Source organism: Colossoma macropomum, unplaced genomic scaffold (genome assembly GCF_904425465.1).
Source record: "Colossoma macropomum unplaced genomic scaffold, Colossoma_macropomum, whole genome shotgun sequence".
Taxonomy (NCBI): domain Eukaryota; kingdom Metazoa; phylum Chordata; class Actinopteri; order Characiformes; family Serrasalmidae; genus Colossoma; species Colossoma macropomum.
This window is the reverse complement of record NW_023494785.1, coordinates 42,331,215-42,356,093: the sequence shown is the minus strand read 5'-3', so window position 1 is coordinate 42,356,093 and position 24,879 is coordinate 42,331,215. Positions and strand designations below refer to the sequence as shown.

Here is a 24,879-nt window from a genome sequence, read left to right as displayed (position 1 = left end):
AATAAACATGGTGAGATATGACCAAAACATATGTTCCATATTTAAAACTGGCCAGTTTCTAATAAGTTGGCATATATGTCACATATATGTCCATATGTGACTAATATAAGTTGGCTCTAAGGGAAATCCATTTATGTTAATGTAGGTCATATATTTGAAATCTATATATTGCCACATATCAAATTTCCATATGAGTTCTAAATGTTGATAATAGCTGTGGCTAGTTTCGTTAGAGGGAATAAAATGCCGATTAAAGACATGACCAGAGGCACCAATAAATGATCAGGCATTCTACATAAAAGAGCCACCTCTTTATAAAGCACTTAAGTGAGCACTGATCTAAGTATTTATTGAAATGCATTGTATTGCACTGAATTCTGTATTTGCACTGACTTTTATTTCTGGCAGCGTCTGAGCTCCAGGGTAGATTGGACTCTAACCTACTTGCATTAGCTAGGATACTTTGTCGAAGTGGACAGCAAAGCCTTTGTAAGTCATTCTGAATTAGAGCGTCTGCTAAATGCCATGAATGTAAATGTAAATGTAGCGAGCAGAACTGACCATCAGACGAGCATCTCTCTGTTAATGGAACACTTTTAAATGACGCTGTGGCTAATTCTCTTGGACTGTGGCCTCTTTCTCCACCGCTCCTTCCCTGTGATCGGTCAGCACCCTGCAAGATGGGCAGCTACCCAACCGCCGTGCTTCTGTGCTGTTTCTATGGTAACGTGAAACGGTCCAAACAGCACAACACAAACCAATTACGTTAATTAGTGTTGATGAAGGATTATTTGTTCCCCTTGTTCAATAAACAGTTGTTGTGTTGTTGTTTTTTCCACAGGATTCGTCGCTGTCTGGGCCCAGGAGACAGGTAGGCCAAACTTTAATCAAAGTTTTTATTAAAAATATCCCTGCTTTTTCAAAAATAAAAGATTTTAATGCACTACTTTGCTTAGTTTTTCAAATGTATTGCTTACTCTAGAGTCTATGGGCCAGGCCATTTTTAATTCCTCATGGTTATGATGTCACAACCATAAACAAACTCAAATTCTCAAAGTGAAAATAAGTTAACACATTTTACAAGGAACAACGTTAAAGATTTTTTCTGTACTGTTAGTACGCAATTTCTACTTATTCACAGAGTTGAACATATCATAAAAATAAAACAAAACATGAAATATTTTTATATTACATAAGCCATAACTTTTGCACAGGTCACATTTTATTTTTTACCTATACACTGATTGGCCACTTCATTAAAACCACCTCCTTGTTTCTGCGCTCACTGTCCATTTTATCAGCTCCACTGACCATATAGGATCACTTTGTAGTTCTACAGTTACAGACTGTAGTCCATCTGTTTCTCTGCATACTTTATTACCCTGTTCTTCAATGGTCAGGACCCTGGAGTGTACATACAAAGAGGTGTACTTAATGAAGTGGCCAATCAAAGTATTTCCCAATATGTTCAGTTCAGAAAATAAACAGTAACTATGTGTTAAAATGTTTAGAACTTTGTTCTCTGTAGTGAATGTATCAATAAAACAGGATTTGGTCAGGGGCACATGACCACCCATTCAGCCTATAGCAGTTTAGCCCCACCCATTCCTGTTAAAGTGATGTGGAGCGCTGTTTCTGTAGACAGTCTGTAGGAGTGGGAGATGTGGGAAAACGATTAAACGTTGTGCTGTTCATGGCTGTTGGGAAGCAAATGGAGAATATGAGCCCTATAAATGACTGTGTATACTGTAACAGGCTTGTGTGGTTGTTAGTGTTTTTAGCTGGCTAATGTATTGTTATTCTTCTGGAACAGAGCTACCGTACTTAGAAAATGGGGAAACAGCATCAGGTCAGTGTGTGACATATATATATATATATATATATATGTGTGTGTGTGTGTGTGTGTGTGTGTGTGTGTGTAACATATTAGATGAGCCAAAACATTGACCACTCACAGATAGGAGCATATCCAAAAAGGTACAGCTTGGGTGGTGCTCTCAGTCAGCAGCAATGAGTATCTACCCATGGTGGTCCAAGGAGGGACAAACCATGAACTGCTGACAGGGTGTTGGGCCCTCAAGGCTCATCGATGTGTGAGGGCACCACACATGAAAAGAAAGGCAAGAAGAAGAAAGCAAGTTCGAAGTCCCATAATCAGACAAACACTGAACATCAGCTCTGATTATCGGTTGATCTGTGTTCAGTCCACCACTATTCCACACGTTGTTTAGGAATGGTTCGAGGAACGTGATGAAGAGTCAAGGTGTTGCCCTGGCCTTCGAATTCCCCAGATCTCAGTTTGGTCCAGCCTCTGTGGGATGTGCTGGAACAATAAGTCTGATCAGTGCTGGCTCCACCTCGCAACTTACAGCACTTAAAGGATCTGCTGCGAATGTCTCGGTGCCAGACACCACAGAGCACCCTTAGAGGTTTTGTGGAGTCCATGCCTCGGAGCTGGTGGCACACGGAGGACCAATAGCATAGTAAACAGGTGGTCATAATGTTTGGCTCATCAGTGTATGTAACAGAGCATCCTACCAAACTAGATCAAACTGCGGTCCCACAATAAAAAAACACCACTTAAGCCAACAAGATGATCTATTTAAATCCAAGGCATCAACAGACAGAGAGTAATAGGCTAAACATATACAAAATCATCCTTTACAGGGTACCTTCTACTGAGAGGTGCCTGTTCCAAAGCGTAACACCTAAATTTATACTTTTATAAATATACATATTTGTGTCTTTTTTTCAAACAATGTTTTTGATTTCTTTTAAAGATAGAAGATTTAGATTTATCGTTTAGTTTAATTTGTAAATAAAAATAACTATTCAGCAGTGCTGCCCCATGTTTTCATCTCACTACTGTAACACAGAGTTTTAATCAGTAGGCGGAGCCTTATTTTAGTCACGCCCTGCATCTTAGAGCAGGAAGTGAGGCTGCATCCCTGTCCCTCATGGCCACATGGTGAGTAGTTAGAAGTACAGTTTTAGAAGTGAATGTATCCCAAAGTCTGAAAATCAGTGTGGAACGTTAAGAACTGTCACTACTGAAACACAATTTTTCTGCAATAAAGTACTTTCTTTGTGGTTTATAATGAAAAATAGGATGATTTTATGTGTGAGCAGCTGCTCGTAGCTGGTGTTCATGTACTGGCTGTGTTTTTGAGCTCAAAATGAGCTAAAATTGTCACTACCGAAACAGTCATTACTGAAACATCTGGTAAAACTTCAGTAGTGTTATAATTGTGACAAAATAAAATGCTCAGTCATTTGTTTTAATAAAATAAACATAATTAGGGTACAGGGTAAATAAAAACAAAAGGATTTCAGTCGGTTAAACGTCCTAAGTGTGTTTTCAGCTCTGACTCCGAACCAGTTCAGTAAAATGACCTGTATTTAAAGAGAGGCAGGTCTGTGACTGTGACTTTGTCTTATAGACTGTAGGGAGGAAATGTATCCATGCACTAGGATGTACTCCGTCCACCGCCCTGTAAAGAGATGCATCCACTCCCTCTGTCTTTACAGGTAACACACACACAAACACACACACACATGCACACACACACACACACACACACACAGCTGTGAGGTGCAGTAACGCTGTAACCCTGTCTCCTCAGTCTTCCTCGAGTCTACGTCATCAACAAAGAAATCTGTGTGAGGACTGTGTGTCAGCAGGAGGAGATTCTGAAGGGTGAGAGAATCACACCACAGTCACAACCTGCTGAAAAACAATCATAGAAACCATTAAAAGTGTCTGCTGGATCCTGGTGGTGTTCAATAGTCACTAATGGTATTCTGTGTTGTTGATGGGTTGATATCACAGAGTAAAGCACTCTGGGTCTGGACCCTCACAGAGCAGGTACTATTTGGGTGGTGGGTCATTCTCAGCACTGCAGTAACACTGACGTGGTGGTGGTGTGTTAGAGTGTGTTGTGCTGGTCTGAGTGGATCAGACACAGCAGTGCTGCTGGAGTTTTTAAATGCCTCAGTGTTTCTGCTGGACTGAGAATAGTCCACCAACCAAAAATATCCAGCCAACAGCGTCCTGTGGGCAGCGTCCTGTGACCACTGATGAAGGACTAGAGGATGACCAACACAAACTGTGCAGCAGCAGATGAGCTATCGTCTCTGACTTTACATCTACAAGGTGGACTGACAAGGTAGGAGTGTCTAATAGAGTGGACAGTGAGTGGACACAGTGTTTAAAAACTCCAGCAGCACTGCTGTGTCTGATCCACTCGTACCAGCACAACACACACTAACACACCACCACCTCGTCAGTGTTACTGCAGTGCTGAGAATGACCCACCACCCAAATAGTAGCTGCTCTGTGGGGGTCCATGGGGGTCTTGACCATCGAAGAACAGGGTAACAAAGTATGCAGATAAACAGATGGACTACAGTCTGTAACTGTAGATCTACAGAGTGAAACTATATGGTCACTGGAGCTGATAAGATGAGTGTAGAAACAAGGAGGCAGTTTTAATGAAGTGGCCAGTCTGTGTATGTCTCTCACTCATGCTTTCTCTCTCTCTTTCTCTCCTTCAGCGGAGCTGTGCAGAGAGAAGTCTGGGTGGCCCAAACGAGTTGAGAGGTCGACCAAGAAGCGCTGTTGCCATGGAAAAAATAGAACATGGGCGAGCAAGGACTAAAGCAAAGAGAGAGAGAGAGAGACAGAGATGGAGAGAGAGACGGTTGCAAAGAAAGACCAAGAACGAGAGATTTTATACTTATAGATACACATATAGAAATATAGATATATAGCTTGATAGATAGATAGAATAACTGAGACATGGATGCGCGAGGCAGAAGGTAAGAAAAGATAAGTAGGAGAAGACGGAACACTCTTTTAAACAAACTTTAAAATAACTATACATTTAAATAGTACATTTCTTAGGGCCTGTTTCCCAGACCCAGTTTAAGTCAAAGCCTGAACTAAGACTAAATGGTGAAACATCACTGGCATTCCAATGTAGTGCTGGACGTAAAGGAATACTCCACATGCTGCCCCTGCGTCGTACTTAGCAAAGAACCAAACCCGACTCAGAACTCTCTTACAGTAGAAGTCAAAGGGCGGTTGCTGAATTCTGTGAATAAACATTTGAAATGTGTGACTTTATGACATAAATCTGAGGCTCCAGCTTTTCCACTCTAAGTGTAAAACTGCTTTCCAACACTGGGTTAGACACTCCATGTTCCAGGTACTTTCACTTTCCCTAAGGCTGGCTTTACACAGTGAAACTTTAGTTGCTTGAAACTTACATGACATTTTACTGCACTTAAGTTAATGTAATGCATAATGTAAAGCATCCCGCAACTCACTTGAAACATACCCGCAGGAGTTGTAACCATGTCATCTTTGTGAAACTAGGTTTGTTTCATGGAATTTATGTTACAGGCAACTTACATCAGCTTCACCATGCAAACTCACAACATGCAACTAGTGGCAAGAAAGTTTCACCATGCAAATTCACAACATGCAATTAGTTGCATGAAAGTTTCACCATGCAAACTCACAACATGCAACTAGTGATATGAAAGTTTCACTGTACAAACTCACAACATGCTTGCATGAAAGTGTCACTGTGCAAACTCACAACATGCAACTAGTTGAATGAAAGTTTCACTGTGCAAACTCACAACATGCAACTAGTTGCATGAAAATTTCACCGTGCAAACTCACAACATACAACTAGTGGTATGAATGGTTCACCATGCAAACTCACAATATGCAACTAGTTGAATGGAAGTTTCACCATGCTAACTCACAACATGCAACTAGTAGTATGAACGTTTCACCATGCAAACCCACAACATGCAAATAGTGGCATGAAAGTTTCACTGTGCAAACTCACAACATGCAACTAGCTGAATGAAACTTTCACCGTACAAAGTCATAACATGCAACTAGTTGAATGAAAGTTTCACTGTAAAGCCAGCCTGAGGTTTTCCAGTATCCATAAAGACAGAGTGAATTGCATCATCGGGGGAAACCATGTCTCTCATGGGAGAAAACATTCTGCTAGCTTTAAAAGGGAGCAAATAAAAAAATGGTGGGACACTGCAACTTTAATCAGCTTTAACATAAAATGTGAACACCAGCCTATTTTAATATCCTTCCACCTGATGAAGGCCCAGATATATAGAGAAACTAAATATGATTTGACTCCCTCAGTGTCACTTTTCCATCCCAAAGTCAGTGTGGAAAAATGAATAGCCAGAGAACAGAATACCCAGACATCACTTATTTTGATTGGCTGAATCATCAGGTAGGCTAAGCTGGCCAATATTTTCATCTATTTAGCCAGCGTTAGCTAACACTGTGATCAAAATGCTCAAGTCTATAGCTTATTATTAGGCTGCATGTTATTAACACTACTATTATCAATACCCTGCCTGTTCTGTATTAATCTGAGTCAAATATGTGTGAACTTGTCATCTTAAGAGCAAAATGCTCCAGTATAGCTGTACTTGTACATATTATTAGCACTACTATTACTTATAGTGAGCTAACCTAGAGCAAACTAATGTAGCTAGAACCTAAATAGCTTATCTAACAAGCTAAACTAATGCACCTGGGGAATTAGATACAATTTCTATTCTCAGATAGAGAATTACTTGACTTTTTTCAACCTACCTGACACAAAATGACTGCTGCAAATGGAGATGTGGAAACTATCAGGATCCCATAAAGTCTGTTTGTTGATAGCTGTAAGTCAACTATGACGCCTGGCTCCATTTCGCATCTTGGAATTCTGTAAAACCTTTAATCTGGATCCGTATTACAGAAACTTCCTATCTTTTTGTCCGAAGATCTGACAGGTCAAGATAAGATTTTTCACAAATTCGTATTACAGAAGCAAATCTGATCTTAATTTAGGAATCTTATAGCATCTTTACAAGGAAAAGGAATCTTACAGCATCTTTTCTTATCTCAAGTTAGGAAATCTTCACCTGCTTGATCGAAGTCAACAATCAACTGTCGTGTCTGTTACCTAGCAACCGACCCTACGCGCATAGGTGAAATGTAAACACGTAATTAAAATAATGAATTTAGTTAGCCAGCTAACATTAGCTGCCGTTACTGAGGTAAAAACTCAAATCAAACTAAAGCGTGATAAACTGAGAGTGAAGAATATTGTGTCAGCACTTCGTGCTGTTAACAGAGTCGCCGCTCCACAGTTTCAGTTTCAGGTTCCCAAACGCTTTAGCCGAGCACGCTAACATTATTTCACTTGTAATGAAATATCAAATTCTTCCCTCTAGAAAACTAGACCCACCTCTAAAAGAAAGAATTGTACAGATTGACAAGTTGCCAAATTTACAAACACCTGACTGAGGAATTTATGAAAATGTTCTGCAAAAATACATATTTCACATAACTGTTTATGGAACTCGGCCACTGCTCGCTGACTTCTTTGATAAATGTACTTTGTCTCAACAAGATTTGTGTTCTTTTCTAAATGGAGGTGCAGCAGATGGAGACTAAACTGAAAAACGCTGGAGTATTTATTCTGTCTGACGAACAGGGGTCACTTATAAAAACATCTTAAGTGAATTTTGGCCTTCAGTTTCCCTTTATTTTAAATGAGCTGCACAGCATCTCTTAAGTAGAAAATCCATATTTTTAAGCATTTTAAGTTCCATCTCTTTTAATTCTAATTTGTAGTTTGAATTCATTTCTTAGGCATGTAACTTAAGATTAATACTTGAGGTGTTTTATGCAAGTGAGCACTTTTTCTTATTATCAAACCAACTCTGTGAATTACCACAAACAGTACTGTTCATATTCTTCATAACTATCCTGTATCTTCTTTCGTGAATTTGACTTGGTCAGTTTACTGAACATGTTCATGTTATCCGCGGCACTTAAATCATGTTATAAGTATTTCAATACTGTGTTATCCTTTCATATCAGTCAACGTAGCAAATAAAAACGTTTATTATGATTGTTACATTGATTACTTTTATGATTTACACACTCACTGTCCAGGTTATTCGGTCCACCCACTTTGTATCTACACTCATTGTGCACCTTTACATGCACAATGATAAAAACAAATACTGCATCTATTCCATGAACTATTTAAAGGCATATTACACTGTGCTTTTGTTTTATACTACTGACTCCACCCACAAAATAAACAATACAAAACACAGCTCATACACTGCCATAATACGGCGTTTAAAATAATCATACTATTAGACTTTCAGTTTATATCAAATTTTATTCCTAAAAAAAAAAGATTTATTACATGAAAAATATTAGCTTTTTGCCACCAAAAGTCTAAAAATGTCAGGTGGTGCAACTGTCGAACTATACATGTTTGTTGATCAAAAAAGGTCATTTGGTTATATAAAATTCCAAATAAAATAGTTTGACATGATTTAATGTCTGAAAACTTTCAAATAAAAACCATGTTGGAACATAAGGCAACTTCAAAAGTGCTCAACTCACTGAAAAACTTTTGTCCGCAAGTTCTTAGTTCTTTAAATGTCAGGCGGCACAACCAAAACAAAGGGCTTTTATTTTGACATGCCTTTGCATCATAAAAAAGACCCCAAGTGGCCTTCATGTTGTAATGGCAAGGTCAGTAGTCCTTTCACAAATTTAGTACAAATAAAATGTTTTGAGTCATGGTTTTATATATATATATATATATACACATATATATATATATATATATATAAAACCATGACTCAAAAATTTTATTTTTACAAAATTTGTAAAAATGTTGGGGTCTTTTTGTCATTTGAAATAAGCTTGAACATCCCTGAAAAAGATGGCGCATAGAAGGTTATTGATCTTTCAGTGTTAATGCTGCCTTTATATTTGTGCAGGTTACCTACTAATACCCCCCTCCCAAACCATGACAAAGCAAGGCTTTTGAACTTTACGCTGGTAATAATTTGGATGGTCCTTTTCCTCTTTTGTCCAATATTTCCACAAACAATCTCTTCAGACCACAATACAGGTTTCCACTGAGCATCAGTCCATTTCAGATGAGCCCGAGCCCAGAGAAGTCAGCGGCGTTTCTGGATGCTGTTGACCACATAGTTCAGTCTTAACCTGCATTTGTGGATGCAACGACATATGACTTTTACTGACAACGGTTTGTTAATCAGTCGTCCAGGCAGTGATATCCATCACAAAAGCATGCTGGATTTTTTAATGTGGTGGCATCTGAGGGGTTGAAAGCCACAGGCATTCATTTGCGGTTTTTGGCCCAGAGATTTCACAAACTGCACCAACATTTGTTTCAGAATTTTACAGTTTTGTAATTGTAAAACTACAACATGAACCTTCATGGCAAGTGAACCCGATAAATGGGACAATGAGTGTAAATACTATTTAGATGTCCCTAATAATGTGACTTAACAACATGAGTATATATTGTGTATAATACATGATAAGATTTAGTTTTGTAATGGTTGTATTTTGTGGACAGGCCTCTCAAGCAAAAAAAAACTTTCATGAATTTAGTTTTTTCTTCACTTTATGAATGTTTTATTTGTCATTACACATATTTGTTGAACATACACATATACACTATGCACACATTTAGATTTTCTTTACATACAGCAAGAATGAACACACAACAGAAGACGAGGGAGGAGGGCAAACACAAACACAAAATAAAACAAAAAAATTAATGAAATCAAAATCTGAAAAAATGACACTGATAAAACAACACAAATTCCACCGCGGCAAGAAATAAATATTATTGAAGTCACAGTTAGACACATAAAATGACACATAACACAAGGTAAAACACTACCTGCACATGACGCACGTTTGTTATGAAATTTGGAGACACTAAAAAGTCAAGATCGCCACTGCAAGCCATCATAACTCTGACCTCATGGAAGACAGACGAGCACTACAGTTCAAATATTTAGAATCACCATTTTCAATTATACAGAAGTAATTGGTTTACAGATAAATGTATAAAATCATTGTAATCGTTCGTTCTGAATGACCTCAGTTACAGTTTTCAGTTTTGAGTTGTGTCCAGAATAATAATAAGAGCTATAGATGATTCTAAACTGACTGAAAAGCTGCATGAAGTTCTAACAAAAATAATATCCAGCATTAAGTTTCAATTAACATCTGGAATAGAATCCTAATAAAATGAACATCCAGAACAAAATGATTAAAAATCCAAATTTCTAATGAAGTTCTAATAAAAATAACATCAAGAATGAACTAAAAAGTTCTAATAAACTGAACATTCAGAACGAATTCTAATAAAATTAATATCCAGAATACTTTGTGCTTCAGAAGTTGTGAAATACAAAGGCAGAAAACTCTAATATAATAGAGAAATAATTACGGTTTATTATTCATAATTTAATATCTTCCTGGTTTTCCTGCAAACTCTTGAAATATTAATAAAAATAAATTTAACTAAATTAAATATTTGGTGTTTCGTTTGCATTGTTATATAAGTTATTACTCTTTCTAAAACAACAAAAATGATTACTATGATAAGTGATTCCAAACTTTTAAACGGTAGAGTGACACATATAACAATAACACTATGAACCTTTTCCAGTGCTTTAAAACATTAATAAGTGCCTGACTTGGTTCTCAGCTAACAGGACTGATTGCATACAGTCAGGAAACAGCTCAGCTCTTATTATGGAAGCTGCGTTTTACCACAAACACATGTTCAAATACAGTACTGCACATTTTCACCACTAGAGGGCGTCATAACTTTGAAAGAAACAGCAGAATTTGTGTGACTATTAGAAAAGAAAGTTGCTGTGACTAACTACATCAACTCATTTCTGTTAAAGTACATAGATTTACAAATATACACATAATCTATATATTATATCCCTTTTTAAGTCATATAAATACATTTTTTCACATTTACTACACTGACTTGTAATTGAACATAAAACATACAACCCAGAAAACAGAGAAAGACTGAATGTGTGCGAAGGAGAGAGAAATGGGCTTAAATTTCAAGCAATAATCTGACCAAAATCAAATGTAGAGTCAATCTGAAATCAAGTCCAGCTGAGTCCAGCTACTTATGTGGTTTCTGACACTTTATGGTCCACTGTCATCTATAAAACTGGACAAGTACGTCACATAGTTGAATACAGTGGTATGAGTGTTTTTCCATTACACGCTCACAAACAGGACCTGAGCCAAATGGGAACCAATAGAACTCACGGTTCTAGTTCTAGTTCTAGTTCACTTTCCACCTGCTTGAAAGATCGAAATAACCATGATTAATGATTTTCTTTTTGTTTTGGTCGCTTCATGCAGCTCTAAAGCATCTTATTTGGCTAATGTTGCTTGCTAGTTGGCTTAAGTTATTGGCTAACGTGAAACGATGCACTGTTCTGCACTCGCTCTCACAAACAACACTACAATTGCACATAATCATGTGTAGAATCAAGCAAATCCTCCATTTTTCTCTGTCAGGGTGTGAAAATATGAGCAAAAATGCTGAATCTGTGGAGGATAGCATAAATGCTAACAGCATCCCAGATAGCAAACATGTATTGGTCCACTGGCTTGATAAGGTTGATGCCCTGCTGACTGAATACCACTGCTGCTCCATCCTCAGACCACCCAGATATTTGTGCAGCACACAAGGTCTAACTAGTTTTTAAACTCCTCCAATAGATATTAAATGTGCACAGACTTTTATTTTGGAAAATAAACCAAGACAATTATGACAGAGAGAAAAAAAAATGTGAAAGCCTAATATAAAATGATTTTGTTGAAAATGTTCCTGACACTCTGCTACAGCTCTATAACCAGCTTTATTTATGATATTACTGTTAAAATGATTTACTAAACTATAATTTACAAGGGATGGTGGATGAAGGAAATGCAGGAAGAACAAGGAAATTGGACTGGGTGTGGAAAATTAGCGATGAAAAGTGGCATCGTGTCTAATGCTCTGCTTAACCACCGGTGGGCCGCATGGAAAACGCTGAGCTTTGCCATCAGCAGGCCGACAGTGGCTTGCTAGCCTCTTGCGATCCGGGATTAAAGTTAGCTTCCTATCCAACTTACCTCAGTGAACTCTCTACATAGAAATATGTCCAAAAATAGCAATCAACACACCAACTGGCACTTATTGGTGATGTAATAGTGATTGGTAGCTTCGACTTCAGCTGGAAGAGTAAAGAATTTTCTAATTTGTTGTCAGCTTCAGAAAAAATAAATTAAAAGTCTCTGTGGATTTTAAATCTGTTTGGGGAGATTAAAAACTAGGTAGAGCTTGTATGCAGGACATTAATCTGGGTGGTCCGAGGGTGGACCAGCAGTGGCAAACAGCCCTGACCTTATCAAGCCAGTGGACCAATATATGCTGTCTGGGTTCCTTGCTGTGCCAGTCTTGAGCAGGTACCAAAAACCATAAAACTGGAACCTTCTGCACTGGATCAACAAACAATAGCAAAAGCTCAGCCCCAGTTTTCTGCTGCTAAATGTTCTGGTATTTTGCGCAGTGGAAAAACGTTTTCATAAGCAGGTTTATTGGAGAAACACTGAAAAACTGAAAAACAACACACAGCTTGAAGCTAATTTAGCAACTAATCAGCTTCTGTCCATTTTAACAGAAAACAGCATTTCATACAGTTTTAGCCAATACATCCCTTTAACTGTGGGCTTCAGTATGTGACAGCTAACTATGGTGAAACAGAGGAATGTAATCACACTCAAAACTGGACCCAGTCGGTGGAGGAAGACTCCTGCTTCGCCGGCTGAGATGACAAACTAAAAGAGAGAAAGAAAGAGAGAGAATCACTATGGGGAGTCCACGGCATATAAAGAAAAATTCCACCACTTTTTCCAAAATTCCTGCTTAATTAAGTGGTCAAGGTGTAAACAGGGTCATTCAGAGTGGTTTGGTGTGAAATACTCTGTTCTAGATAAACTTAGAGTCAGAACTGTTCACAGTGGTGGTGATAGGAACCAGACGTCCACCTCTAAAAGCTCCCTCACAGAAAGTTATTACATGAAATATTTGTGAACACGCTGACTAATGTCTGAGACACTGTTGTACGATAAGTGTTTGCAATATTGTTTTGGCCTAAATAAATTTATGGTGGAGAGGTATATGCAGGGCACTGTAGGTCAAAACCCCAAAGATGCCTTATTTTATCAGATTTATCACTATTTTCCCATCATCACCATTCCATATGAAACTCAGAAGACTCATGTAGGTTCACTGGTGGTTCTGGATAGTAAATAAAATGTCTATATTTGTGTTGTAGTCATGGCGACCCCTGGTTCCTATCACCACCACTGTAAAGACATCTAAACCATTTCACACCAAACCACTCTGAATGACTCTGTTTACTTCTGAGTGACTGAATTATGTAGAAGTAAGAGTCATGGGAAGGCCTGTCCTCAGCTGACCAATGCTGACTGCCTTGACTTCAAATTTAATTCAGTGTTAAGCCGACATCAACCACCAGGGGGCGACAAAAACGTTTCCAATCCCCTATTTGCAATTCATTCACGTCCAAACCAACGCTGCAATTACAGCATTTATGATACAAGTTAAACATTTATATAACATTTTAGCTGACAGTACAAAGACTTGACCCGACGAACGTGTCCTTTTCACTCACCACAAACTGACTAAAGACATTTTAATGAAAGATTATTAGTGTCTTCTATCAGCAGAATAAATACAGCACAGCACAGTTTATGAGCCATGGCATGTTGGGAGAAAGAGCTTGTATTCTGGATGCTTAAGGAAAATGGCAAAAAAAATGTTTTAAACACGTTCCAACAACAATATTGTTAACATGCAGAAACTTTAGCTACAACGCCAATGTGGTAACAAGAACCATCAGATATTTTGGCATTAGCACACTGCACACATAACACTGTCTGTCCAGTGTTGCACTATTTGTACTGCCTTTACTGTTTGTTGCTACTATTTGTCATATTGTTCTGGTATAAATGCAATACAGTTGGATTAAAGCACCTGGTTTTAAATCTAAGTGACCCATACAAACGAACGGCATTGCTGTTTTAAGTTCTTTCGTAGTCCCACGCTTTACCTGTCAGATGTAAAATCCCCCCACAGGTCCGTGTTTGTAGTGGGAGCAGTGGGCCGGACCTGACTGTCCGAGTTATTGCTGTCGAAGTCTAACAAACAACCTGAGGACAGAAGCCGAGAAATGAACACCGGTCAGTAGAGAACATGTGGAGATCCTTACGTCAAATATGGTGTCTGTGAACAACATCAGACCATGCTACACCGTCTTTTATTTTACTATCACTGAGAAATTCAACAATAATCCCAGGTTTACCTGTGTCACTGCCTCCAGTCAATGGCTCTGTGCTGTGATTGGTAGATGTAGCTGAAGGTGGCGGAGCTATCTTGCCACCGGGAGGAGGTGGAAGGAGTCCAAGCCCACCTGAACTTTGGGGACGGGACTTTTCTTTTCTTTTGCTTTGCTGAAAATAAAACAGAAATTCCCTTCGAAATTCTGATATTTGATGTTTGAGAGTTTCCACTGGCTTCCTGACAGCCAGGAACAGCACAACGTTTCATCGTTATCTCACACCTTCCACTCCAAAAACTCAGGAAAAACACTCTACATCACTTGAGTCAGAATGGGCAGGGCTGAACTGCTGTAGGCTGGATGGGCGGGGCTAAACTGTTGTAGACTCAATAGGTGGGACTAAACTGCTATAGGCTGAACAAGCAGGGCTAAACCGCTATAGGCTAAACAAGTGGGGCTAAACTATTGTAGGCTGAATGGGTGGGGCTAAACTGCTGTAGGCAGAATGGGCGGGGCTAAAGTGCTGTAGGCAGAATGGGCGGGGCTAAAGTGCTGTATGCTGAATGGACAGGGCTAAAATGTAGTTAGCTCAATGGTTGGGGTTTAGCTGCTTTTGGCTGAATGGGCGGGGCTAAAGTGCTGTAGGCTGAATGGACAGGGCTAAACTGATGCAGTCTTAATGGGTGGGGCTAAACTGCTGTCGGCTGAATGGGCGGGGCTAAAGTGCTATATACTGAATGGGCGGGGCTAAAATGCAGTTGGCTCAATGGTTGGGGTTTAGCTGCTGTCGGCTGAATGGGTGGGGCTAATCTGCCGTTGGCTGAATGGGCGGGGCTAAACTGCGGTTCACTAAATTAGGATGGATGGCAAAGCTGCTGTAGACTTAATGGGTGGTGATAAACTACAGCTGGCAGAATGGGTGGGGTCAAACAGCTGTAGGCTGAATCACGGTCATATGTACACATGGACATGGTTATGACTAGGGGTGCAACGATCGCCACAACACTTCAAAGGCAGAATGCCGACCACAGTGACGGCCACCGGACATATTTTTCTTTATGTCCAAACTCGACGGCCGTCACTTGCGACTGGTGTGAAAAAAACAAAGGCGATGCAGCACTTGTGGTATAAAACAAGCTTATGCTATCCTAAAGTGCGCTGTTATTATTTTATATTCATTGATACCCAGCATGCAGTTGGCTAGCCAGTGTTTGACTTAGTTCGACTAAGTTCACCTGGGACAAAAATGTAGGCCTGAAGTTTTTATAATATCAAAGTGGTAAACAAGTCTCAAAGTTTTGCCTGCATACTACCACCCCCAACCCTGGGGTCTCTGGCAGTGGTCTTGCACATCTTAGTGGTAAGGCACCATGCCACAGCCCTAGTTATGACACCACAACCATGATGAATTCAAAACGAACAAAAGTTTAGCTTCCATATCTGGTCCGAATGGGCCGGAGAGTCAATGGTACATTTTAAAACTTTTATCTTCTAACTGCACAACATCACAGCAGGGAAATGTTTTTCTATGAAAAAGGTCCTTAGACTGCTTTGGCTTTGCTGTTCCAAATTAAAAGACTACTATTCAATAAACAGCAATGTAAGATGGGTTAAGATGGCAAAGAGTATTTACCCCAATGTTAAGAGTGATGGTCTGGCCTTCTTTGAAGCCCAAGTCTAATTTAGGGCCCAAGTCTGGAGCCAGAGCCTGCTTACTCAACTCGTTATCCTGCTTTACCCACCTGAGAGAGAGAGAGAGAGAGAGAATCGTTTTCGGAATGAGACCGACACTGCATTCATATTTGACACATGCTGTGACTTAATATCTCTATAAAGAAATGAAATGAGAACATGAAACATACTTGAAGTGATCCTGCAAAGCCACATTGAAATCGAAAGCGTCCCCCCGGTCCCCGAACCCGACGCCAATGAACGCACTACGTCCTGAGAATAGACATTGGTGGGCGGGGCGGAAGGTGGGGGGGGTGATTTCAGGTTCCTGATTTAAAAAAACCGTAACAGAGATTTTTCATTCTCTCTAACTCACCGCTGTCGTCCTGAATCCGAAGAACGAAGTAGCGGCTCGAGTCGCTGACGGTTTCTACTGCTACGCCGGGATACTGTTCCACTGGGGCTTGGGCAAACAGCTCCCCTACAGGGCAAGAGGGAAACCGCATGAGTGGAATTTCTACAGTTATAAATGTGAATGTTATTAAAAATAAATGAAAAGAGTAGACCAGACTAGGCTTTGCAGTTCTTGACGCCTTGCGAAATGCTCATGACTGAGGCTAGTCCTGAACACTGACAACAAAACAAATCCTCCATGACGGTGCAGTTAGCGAGCGGGCTAACTCGCTAACCATGGACAGTAAAAACACATATGTAAACACAGTTATGTCAGATTATTATATACTTGTGGGAGTATAGAGCTGCACACACCAAAAGAGTGTAGATAACTAGTGTGGTTGGTGGCAGTGGGGTGGCTTGTGTGCTGCTGTGGTTAGCCAAGGAGCTAACATTGTTGTTGGTCAGCGGGCTAACTTGCCTACCACAGCTGGTAACAACACAAAAGTAAATATAATTATAGCAGATAGCAATATACCTGCCTTAGCATAGTGCTGCACACTGAGTCGTACCAAGAATGTGTAGATAACCGGCGTGGTGAGGTCAAAGGCCTTACAGAAGAGTGTTTCCAATCAACGGCCATCTTTGCAAAAGCCCTGAGCAGTTATATTCAGTCATACAAGACCAGACTATCTGTTTGAATAAGGAAAAACCTACAAAACCGAAAGTAAACGTTACATTAACCTTATAAAAACATATTTGAAATCAAATCGGACAAAAAGAGAATAGATAGTTTGTACCATCCATCCATCCATCCATCATCTAAACCGCTTATCCTTCTGGGTCGCGGTGGGGTGCTAGAGCCTATCCCAGCTGTCATTGGGTGGAAGGCAGGATACACCCTGGACAGGTCGCCAGTCCATCGCAGGGCAGACATACACATTCACACCTAGGGGCAATTCAGCATGTCCAATTGGCCTGACTGCATGTTTTTGGACTGTGGGAGGAAACCGGAGTACCCGGAGGAAACCCATGCAGACACAGGGAGAACAGGCAAACTCCACACAGAAATGACCCTGGTCACCCGGCCGGGAATTGAACCCAGGCCATCCTTGCTGTGAGGCGACAGCGCTACCCACTGCGACACCGTGCCGCCCAATAGTTTGTACCATTAGGATCAAATAGTACATAAAAAATGTGATTTTTAGCTTGGCTACTGTTCATACCACCACAATGGGGGGGTTGGGGTCTGCTAGCTGTGTAACCAGCAAGCCAATTGGCTCATTTCACTGAAAGGTGGGACTTTCCTCATAAACAGACACCACGTTCAGTGTTACGAACTTTCCCATTCATTTTCCATCCAGTGCACCGGTCTCCTCCTCTTTACAATGTCTCTGCTTGTGTGCAGCTGCAGTTAGCCATGGAGCTAACATCTCAGTTAGCAAGCTGGCTAACTCGTCTAACAGTAAAACCACAAAGTAAATATAATGATACAGTCAGAGCCGGTTTATGAGGAGCCTGACCTCTTCCTATTTCCCCCGTTATGTCAAAAACAGGACTGCAAAACGACAGAGGGCGTCCGCGAGCGAGTCCTCAATGAATGGGGGTGAATATAACTAAACGGCTAAAACGAAAAGTTAAAATAGTTTCTAATCACTCGCTCAGAACTTTCCTTTAATTTTAGAAAGTAGAAGGATGGATTTCACTAAAAAAACAAAGAAATCTCACCTGTATGTTTCCTTTTTTCTACAGCAAACAGGTTTTTGTGCAGCAGGATGCTGGCATTACTGCTACTGAGTGCTGATTGGCTGGCGAGCGGAGCAGCTCATTGCTGTTCGCACTCACTGACGTCATAAACATACAGGAGGCACCGTTTTAAACTCCTATAACTCGAGTTTAAAAGCTCTTAAAAATATAACAGCAGTGTTAAAGTGTTTTACGCTGTTCTGTGTTCAGGAAATGAATGTATTCTTTTACATTAAAAATGTTTCAGCATTTATAAACTATGATTTTGCTTAACCGTTCATTTTGGACTCACTCGGCAGCGCCCTCTAGTGTTTGAGAAACCTGGAAGACATTACAGAGGGGTAATTCTCCTCTGTATAAGTTCTCTGATACAGTCCTCAGACTGACTGTGTATCAGGCTCTCTTACATGTGTTTATTTAGAGTCAGCTATGAAGCCCCTTCAGAGGTCAGCACGGCCAGAGCAGTAGCTCTATTGGTAGAAGAAAGCCAGCTATTCCACTTGTATCCTGACAGCGACGTGCTCGTGAGCTGCTGCTGGTTGGTGGGTGTGTTTAATACTTTCCTTCTCTAACCTGAAATCTTGTCCTCTAGCTTAATGTAGGCAACCTTGCCCCTGGCCGTCACCCTCATCCGACCCGTCCAATCAGGAGCGTCCAGCTTCCAGTCTGCCGCCCTGCACAGCACACATGTACATACAAGCATGTAAACAAACAATCAGAGGGATGTGGATGTGCGTAGGCGTGGCCGGATTTAGCAGACGTGTTGTGTTATGGTCGTATCCCTGACAGGAGAGTGAATCAGTTTCAGCAGGCTGAGTGAATGGATTTAACGCAGTAGAGCATTTAATGATATGCAGCTTGAGACGATGTAAGAGAACAAGTAGAGATGCATCTGGCTGAAAGAGGCCATCAATTCTGGCACTGAAGTTTGTCATTAAACTTGGAATGCTAGAATTTGTTGCCAAAATAAAAGGTTAAATTTCAAATGTAAACAAACTGTATGCATAAAAATATTTTCAATATCCTACTGTTTAAATCCTTCACTCATCTGTTTTCCTCATATATATATATATATATATATATATATATATATATATATATATATATATATATATAATGCAGATGTGAGAAAGCCGTGCCAAAGTCAGAGACCAGCCTTCATTAATATGATTTACATATCGCTGTTGTTGGAAGAAAACCTCGTATGGTAACGTGGTAACTTTACAGGAGGAGCAAAAACACGCTCTACTTTTAATGTAAGTCAATGGAACCAGACTTTTTTCCAAGTCATTTTGGGCCGTTTCTTTAGGTCCATTCATCATGAAATTAACACACAATGTAAAGAGCAAGTGAAAATAAGTTGACAGCGACAATACAAACAAACCTCTCTCTCTCTCTCTCTCTCTCTCTCATATACACATTGTGTGTAAATTTCATGAAGAACGGACCAGAAAAAATGGCCCAAAACGACTTGGTAAAAATTCTGGTTCCATTGACTTACATTAAAAATAAAGTAGGTTTTTTCCTTTACCATTTTGGGAGATACAAGATTTTCTTCTGACAACAGTGATATATATATATATATATATATATATATATATATATATGGAGAGAGAGTGAGAGCAAGAGTTAGACCCCCACTGTCCATACCCCCACTGTACTGACCCCCAACATTCCCAAACGTATTTATGTTAAAAATTAGAAACATGTATTTTGTTTATTAATTTGTATGATCACAATTACAATGATTATTATATTGCAACATTGCAATTAGAATAATGAATATGCATATTATTTGTGTTACTGTTCTGATGCTTTAGCAATACTGTACTTCACAGTGAGGCTAATACAGCTATTATGAATGAGAGAGAGAGAAATAGAGAGAGAGAGAGATAGGGAGTATTTGGAAATGTGGAAAACTTCTGCTGGCCTTGCTTTGGGGTCAGAGGCCCAGATGATGAGGTAAGGGTCAGAAATGAAAGAGAAGCCGAGTGTGTGTGTTCAATGTCCTGAGGGTTTACTGTAAAGAGAGACGTGGTGCTCCGGGTTTCTGAGGGCGACTCTGCCGCGCTGTTCCTTATTAGTCAGCTCCACTCAGCTCGTGAAATGACGAAATGTGCTATGAGATGCGCTTCTTCTCCCACGCGACGGCGGATAAACCAATCATCTCCCAGAAACGGGCACAAACAAACAGGCCGTCCACTCACCGTCCGGAAACTCACACACGTCACCGTATTAAGGAAAAACTAAACAAGCAATGTCACAAAGCCCTCGCGCCTAAACACGCGCACGCACGCGAGGCCAGACGTATCAGCTGTTTACAGTCGCTGTGACGCGGTGAAACCGTTTCATCTGCCTTTAAGGCCACCGAGCACCTCTGCTGATGAGAAGTGATGCAGCTGAGAAACGAGGCGTTTGACAGCCAGCCTACACAGCAGAAACCCTCAGTGCCGAACGGACACAGGACGTGTTTACTGTTAATAAGTCCAGCTGGACACGAACGAGCCCCGTAAAAGCTTCTCGAAAAGTGTAGGTGTTCATTCAAAACACGAGGCTGAAGTTTCCCGTTCGCCAGCTTCTTATTTGAACTCTCCGTTCCACCTTAAATGGTGCATCAGTAATATTCTGGTGCCTGGAACTGCTGCACCAGCTTCTTATTTGAACTCTCCGTTCCACCTTAAATGGTGCATCAGTGATATTCTGGCGCCTGGAACTGCTGCACCAGCTTCTTATTTGAACTCTCCGTTCCACCTTAAATGGTGCAGCAGTAATATTCTGGCGCCTGGAACTGCTGCACCAGCTTCTTATTTGAACTCTTCGTTCCACCTTAAATGGTGCATCAGTAATATTCTGGCGCCTGGAACTGCTGCACCAGCTTCTTATTTGAAGTCTCCGTTCCACCTTAAATGGTGTAGTTCCCTTCTGGCGCCTGTAACTGCTGCACCATTTAAGGTGGAACGGAAGGTTCGAATAAGAAGCTGGTGCAGCAGTTACAAGCGCCAGAAGGGAACTACACCATTTAAGGTGGAACGGACACTTCAAATAAGAAGCTGGTGCAGCAGTTACAAGCGCCAGAACGGCTGCCCTATTTTAGGTGGAACGAGCTCTCCGTTCCACCTTAAATGGTGCGGTAGATACCTTCTGGCACGCGAGAGTTCATTCCATCTTAAATGGTGCAGCAGTTCTGTCAGCAGAAGCTGCTGCACTATTTAAGGTGGAACGAACTCTCAGGCGCCAGAATGGTGCAGTAGTTACCATAAAGTTAACACTGCACCATTTAAGGTGGAACGGAGAGTTTAAATAAGAAGCCGGTGCAGCAGTTACAGGCAACAGAACGGCTGCACTATTTAAGGTGGAACGGAGAGTTTAAATAAGAAGCCGGTGCAGCAGTTACAGGCGCCAGAACGGCTGCACTATTTAAGGTGGAACGAACTCTCAGGCGCCAGAATGGTGCAGAAGTTACCAGAAAGTTAACACTGCACCATTTAAGGTGGAACGGAGAGTTTAAATAAGAAACCTGGTGCAGCAGTTACAGGCAACAGAACAGCTGCACTATTTAAGGTGGAACGGAGAGTTTAAATAAGAAGCCGGTGCAGCAGTTACAGGCGCCAGAACAGCTGCACTATTTAAGGTGGAATGGAGAGTTTGTAAAAGCTTATTATTCTACAAATAAGCTGGACAACAAGCTGTAGAAGCTTCTCCAAAAATATAGATGTTAATTCAAAACACGAGCCTGAAGTTTCATATACGCCAGCTTCTTATTTGAACTCTTCGTTCCACCTTAAACGGTGCATTAGAAACATTCTGGTGCCTGGAACCGCTGTACAATTTAAGGTGGAACGAATTCTCAGGCACCAACATGTAACCAGTGCAGCAGTTCTGGCGCCTGTGACTGCTGCACCAGCTTCTTATTCTTATACTCTCAGTTCCACCTTAAATGGTGCAGCAATTAAGTGGTGCAGCAGTATCTGAGGTGGAACGGAGAGTTTGTTGCGGTAAATGGTGCGGTAGTTACCTTCAGGCACCTGAGAGTTCGTTCCACCTCAAATGGTGCAGTAGTTCTGGCATCAGAAGCTGCTGCACCACTTAAGGTGGAACGGAAAATTTGAATAACCTGTAAAAGCTTCTCCAAATTAACTGTGAAACAAGCTGTAGAAGCTTCTCCAAAAAATATAGGTGTTAATTCAAAACATGAGGTTGAAGTTAACTTTCCTGCTCCAGCTTCTCTCGGTTCCACCTTAAATGGTGCAGCAGTTACATTCTGAGGCTCCGGAATGTAACTGCTGCACCATTTAAGGTGGAAAGAAAAATTAGAGAAAGCTGTAAAAGCTTTTCCAACATATGTAGGTGTTAATTCAAAACACCACTCTGAAGTCAGCTTCCTTCGCCTGCTTCAGGAGTCAGAATAGCTTCCTTCGCCCGCTTCAGGAGTCAGGATGTAATATCTGCAAGATTTAAGGTGGAACTGAAAGTTCAAACTTCAGCTTCGTATCCAACACTGCAAATCTTGCTTACTCTTCATCAGATGAAATGTTGTGACTCATAAAATGCAATAGTCAGAACATGCTAAGCTCTAGGCACATTAACCTCTCAAAGCTGATGCATTAAAGCTCCCATATCCTACATATTTCCTATGTTTTCTTGTATGAGGCCTGCTTCTAACGTTTGTGTGAGGTTATGCACAAAAATAATAGCCATAACTGATTTATACATGACTGTTTTCCAGCCTCTCCCTTAGAATTAAACAGGCCGTGCCTCTAAGACTGATGTATGTACATGATCTCTGTTCTGATTAGCTGCCCTGTGTAAAGCAGTCCAGGCTGAAACACTCCTTATAACTTCAGTGTGAATGGGCCGGGCTGCTGGAGTAAGTTCAGCAGGTGGATGTGTGTAAATGTAATTAAATGGATGCAAACAAAGTCATTCAGAGTGGTTTGGTGCAAAATGCTCAGTTCTAGTCAGAATTGTTCACAGTGGTGCTGATAGGAACCAGGGGTCGCAACGTCTACAACACAAATACAGCCATTTTATTTACTACCCAAAACCACCAGTGAACCTGCATGTGTCTTCTGAGTGTCTATATGGAATGTTGATGATGGTAAAACAGTGGAAAATCTGAAAAAATAAGGTATGTTTGGCTACTCCTTTACCTTACAACGCTCTGTATGTACACAATGTCTATTCTAGAGTTACAGTGGTGGTGATAGGAACCAGACGTACACCTCCAAAAGCTCCCTCACAGAAAGTTACTACATGAAATAGTTATGAATTCACTGCCTGATGACTGAGACAGTTTTACAGTAGTTTTGTGATATGGTTTTTGGTCTAAAACATATTTTAATCCGTTTATTTTAATCATTTCATGGTGGAAGGATACAGGAAGGGTGTTCTAAGGCAAAACAGTCCCCAAAGAAAGCTTAATATATCTGATTATCCACTATTTTACCATCATTAACATGACATAAACACTGAGAAGACTCGTGTAGGTTCACTGGTGGGTTTGGATAGTAAATAAAATGTCTGTATCTGTGTTGTAGTCATGCCGACCTCTGGTTCCTGTCAGCACCACTGTAAAGACATCTGAACCGTTTCACACCAAACCACTCCGAATGACTCTGTTTACAACTCAAATACGGAATCATTCAGAAATTTAGAAAAATCGGTGGAGTTGTCCTTTAACTGTGTGCTAACGCATGATCACTCCATCTGCTGCTGTGACTGTGATGCAGAGGATCTTTAGGCTTAAGTCGCGTGATTAGCGGTCAAATCTCACCCGTGGGCAGAGTGGACGCCACGGTAACGGCCCAAACAGAAGAACCGGGTCTAGATAAGGTTAAAGACACGACTATGAGCTCGGTGGAGGCAGCAGCCCGATCAGGGCAGCAGGAGGCCGCTGAGTGAAGGTGGCGGTGTCCGCTGCTCGGTTACCTGACGCTGCGGTTCGACGCTCGCGGTGGAATTCGATACACGCTGACGTCAGGCTTCACACACAGAACCGACTCGTACTCCGCCTCGGCCGCCATCTTTGTTATTAACCCCTTCGGCTAGTTCGGTTCTGCCTGGATTCTCCCGGCCGTTACCGGAGCCGTTGGCGCCGTAAAACACCGCGTATGTGCGCAGCAGATTCAGCGAGGCACCACAAAACGGCCCCGCATCAACCGCAATCTTTACTACGACGGCGTTTTAGGGCCACTTTTAATAGAAATAAAAATAGTAACTTAGGCTTCGAGAATAAAGTCGTAATATTTCGAGAGTAAAGTCGTATTATTTCCAGAAAAAAGTCGTAATATTTCCAGTAAAAAGTCGTACTATTTCGAGAAAAAAAGCCATAATATTTCGAGAATAAAGTCGTATTATTTCGAGAATAAAGTCGTATTATTTCGAGAATAAAGTCGTATTATTTCGAGTAAAAAAGTCGTAATATTTCCAGAAAAAGTCGTAATATTTCCAGAAAAAAGTCGTAATATTTTGAGAAAAAAGTCGTAATATTTCGAGAATAAAGTCGTATTATTTCGAGAAAAAAAACGTAATATTTCGAGAATAAAGTCGTATTATTTCGAGAAAAAAGCCGTAATATTTCCAGAAAAACTATTTAAAAAAAAAGTCGTACTATTTTTATTTTACTTTACTGCTCTATCAGAAAACATACATACACACACACACACACACACACACACACACATATATATATATTATATATATATATATATATATATATATATATTTCCAGCTAGCTAGATTAGCTAAGGCTAGCTAAGAACGTTAGCAACCTGACAGAAGAAGTTACCAAAC

At 40.6% G+C, this 24,879-nt stretch overlaps 2 protein-coding genes across 2 annotated transcripts in view; one reads left to right on the top strand and one right to left on the bottom strand.

The window, feature by feature from the left end:
* The window catches only part of mfap5 (microfibril associated protein 5), a 6,694-nt gene extending 2,030 nt beyond the window's left edge, over positions 1-4,664 (top strand). The window contains exons 2-7 of the mRNA XM_036595725.1: positions 670-723; positions 842-871; positions 1,814-1,849; positions 3,441-3,528; positions 3,624-3,697; positions 4,555-4,664. Coding sequence (XP_036451618.1) covers positions 681-723; positions 842-871; positions 1,814-1,849; positions 3,441-3,528; positions 3,624-3,697; positions 4,555-4,658 — 375 coding nt within the window. The 5' untranslated portion in view covers positions 670-680 and the 3' untranslated portion in view covers positions 4,659-4,664. The remainder of the gene's footprint in view (positions 1-669; positions 724-841; positions 872-1,813; positions 1,850-3,440; positions 3,529-3,623; positions 3,698-4,554) is intronic.
* A 5,491-nt stretch (positions 4,665-10,155) lies between these two features.
* Positions 10,156-24,151, bottom strand: LOC118825107 (adaptin ear-binding coat-associated protein 1-like). Its single transcript, XM_036595645.1, has 8 exons — positions 24,016-24,151; positions 18,661-18,761; positions 16,325-16,429; positions 16,140-16,221; positions 15,911-16,019; positions 14,302-14,449; positions 14,050-14,149; positions 10,156-12,751 (listed from the first exon to the last, which is right to left on the bottom strand). Exons 1-8 carry the CDS (start codon positions 24,108-24,110, stop codon positions 12,694-12,696), a joined length of 798 nt encoding a protein of 265 aa, XP_036451538.1. The 5' UTR covers positions 24,111-24,151; the 3' UTR covers positions 10,156-12,693.
* Positions 24,152-24,879: the final 728 nt, after the last annotated feature.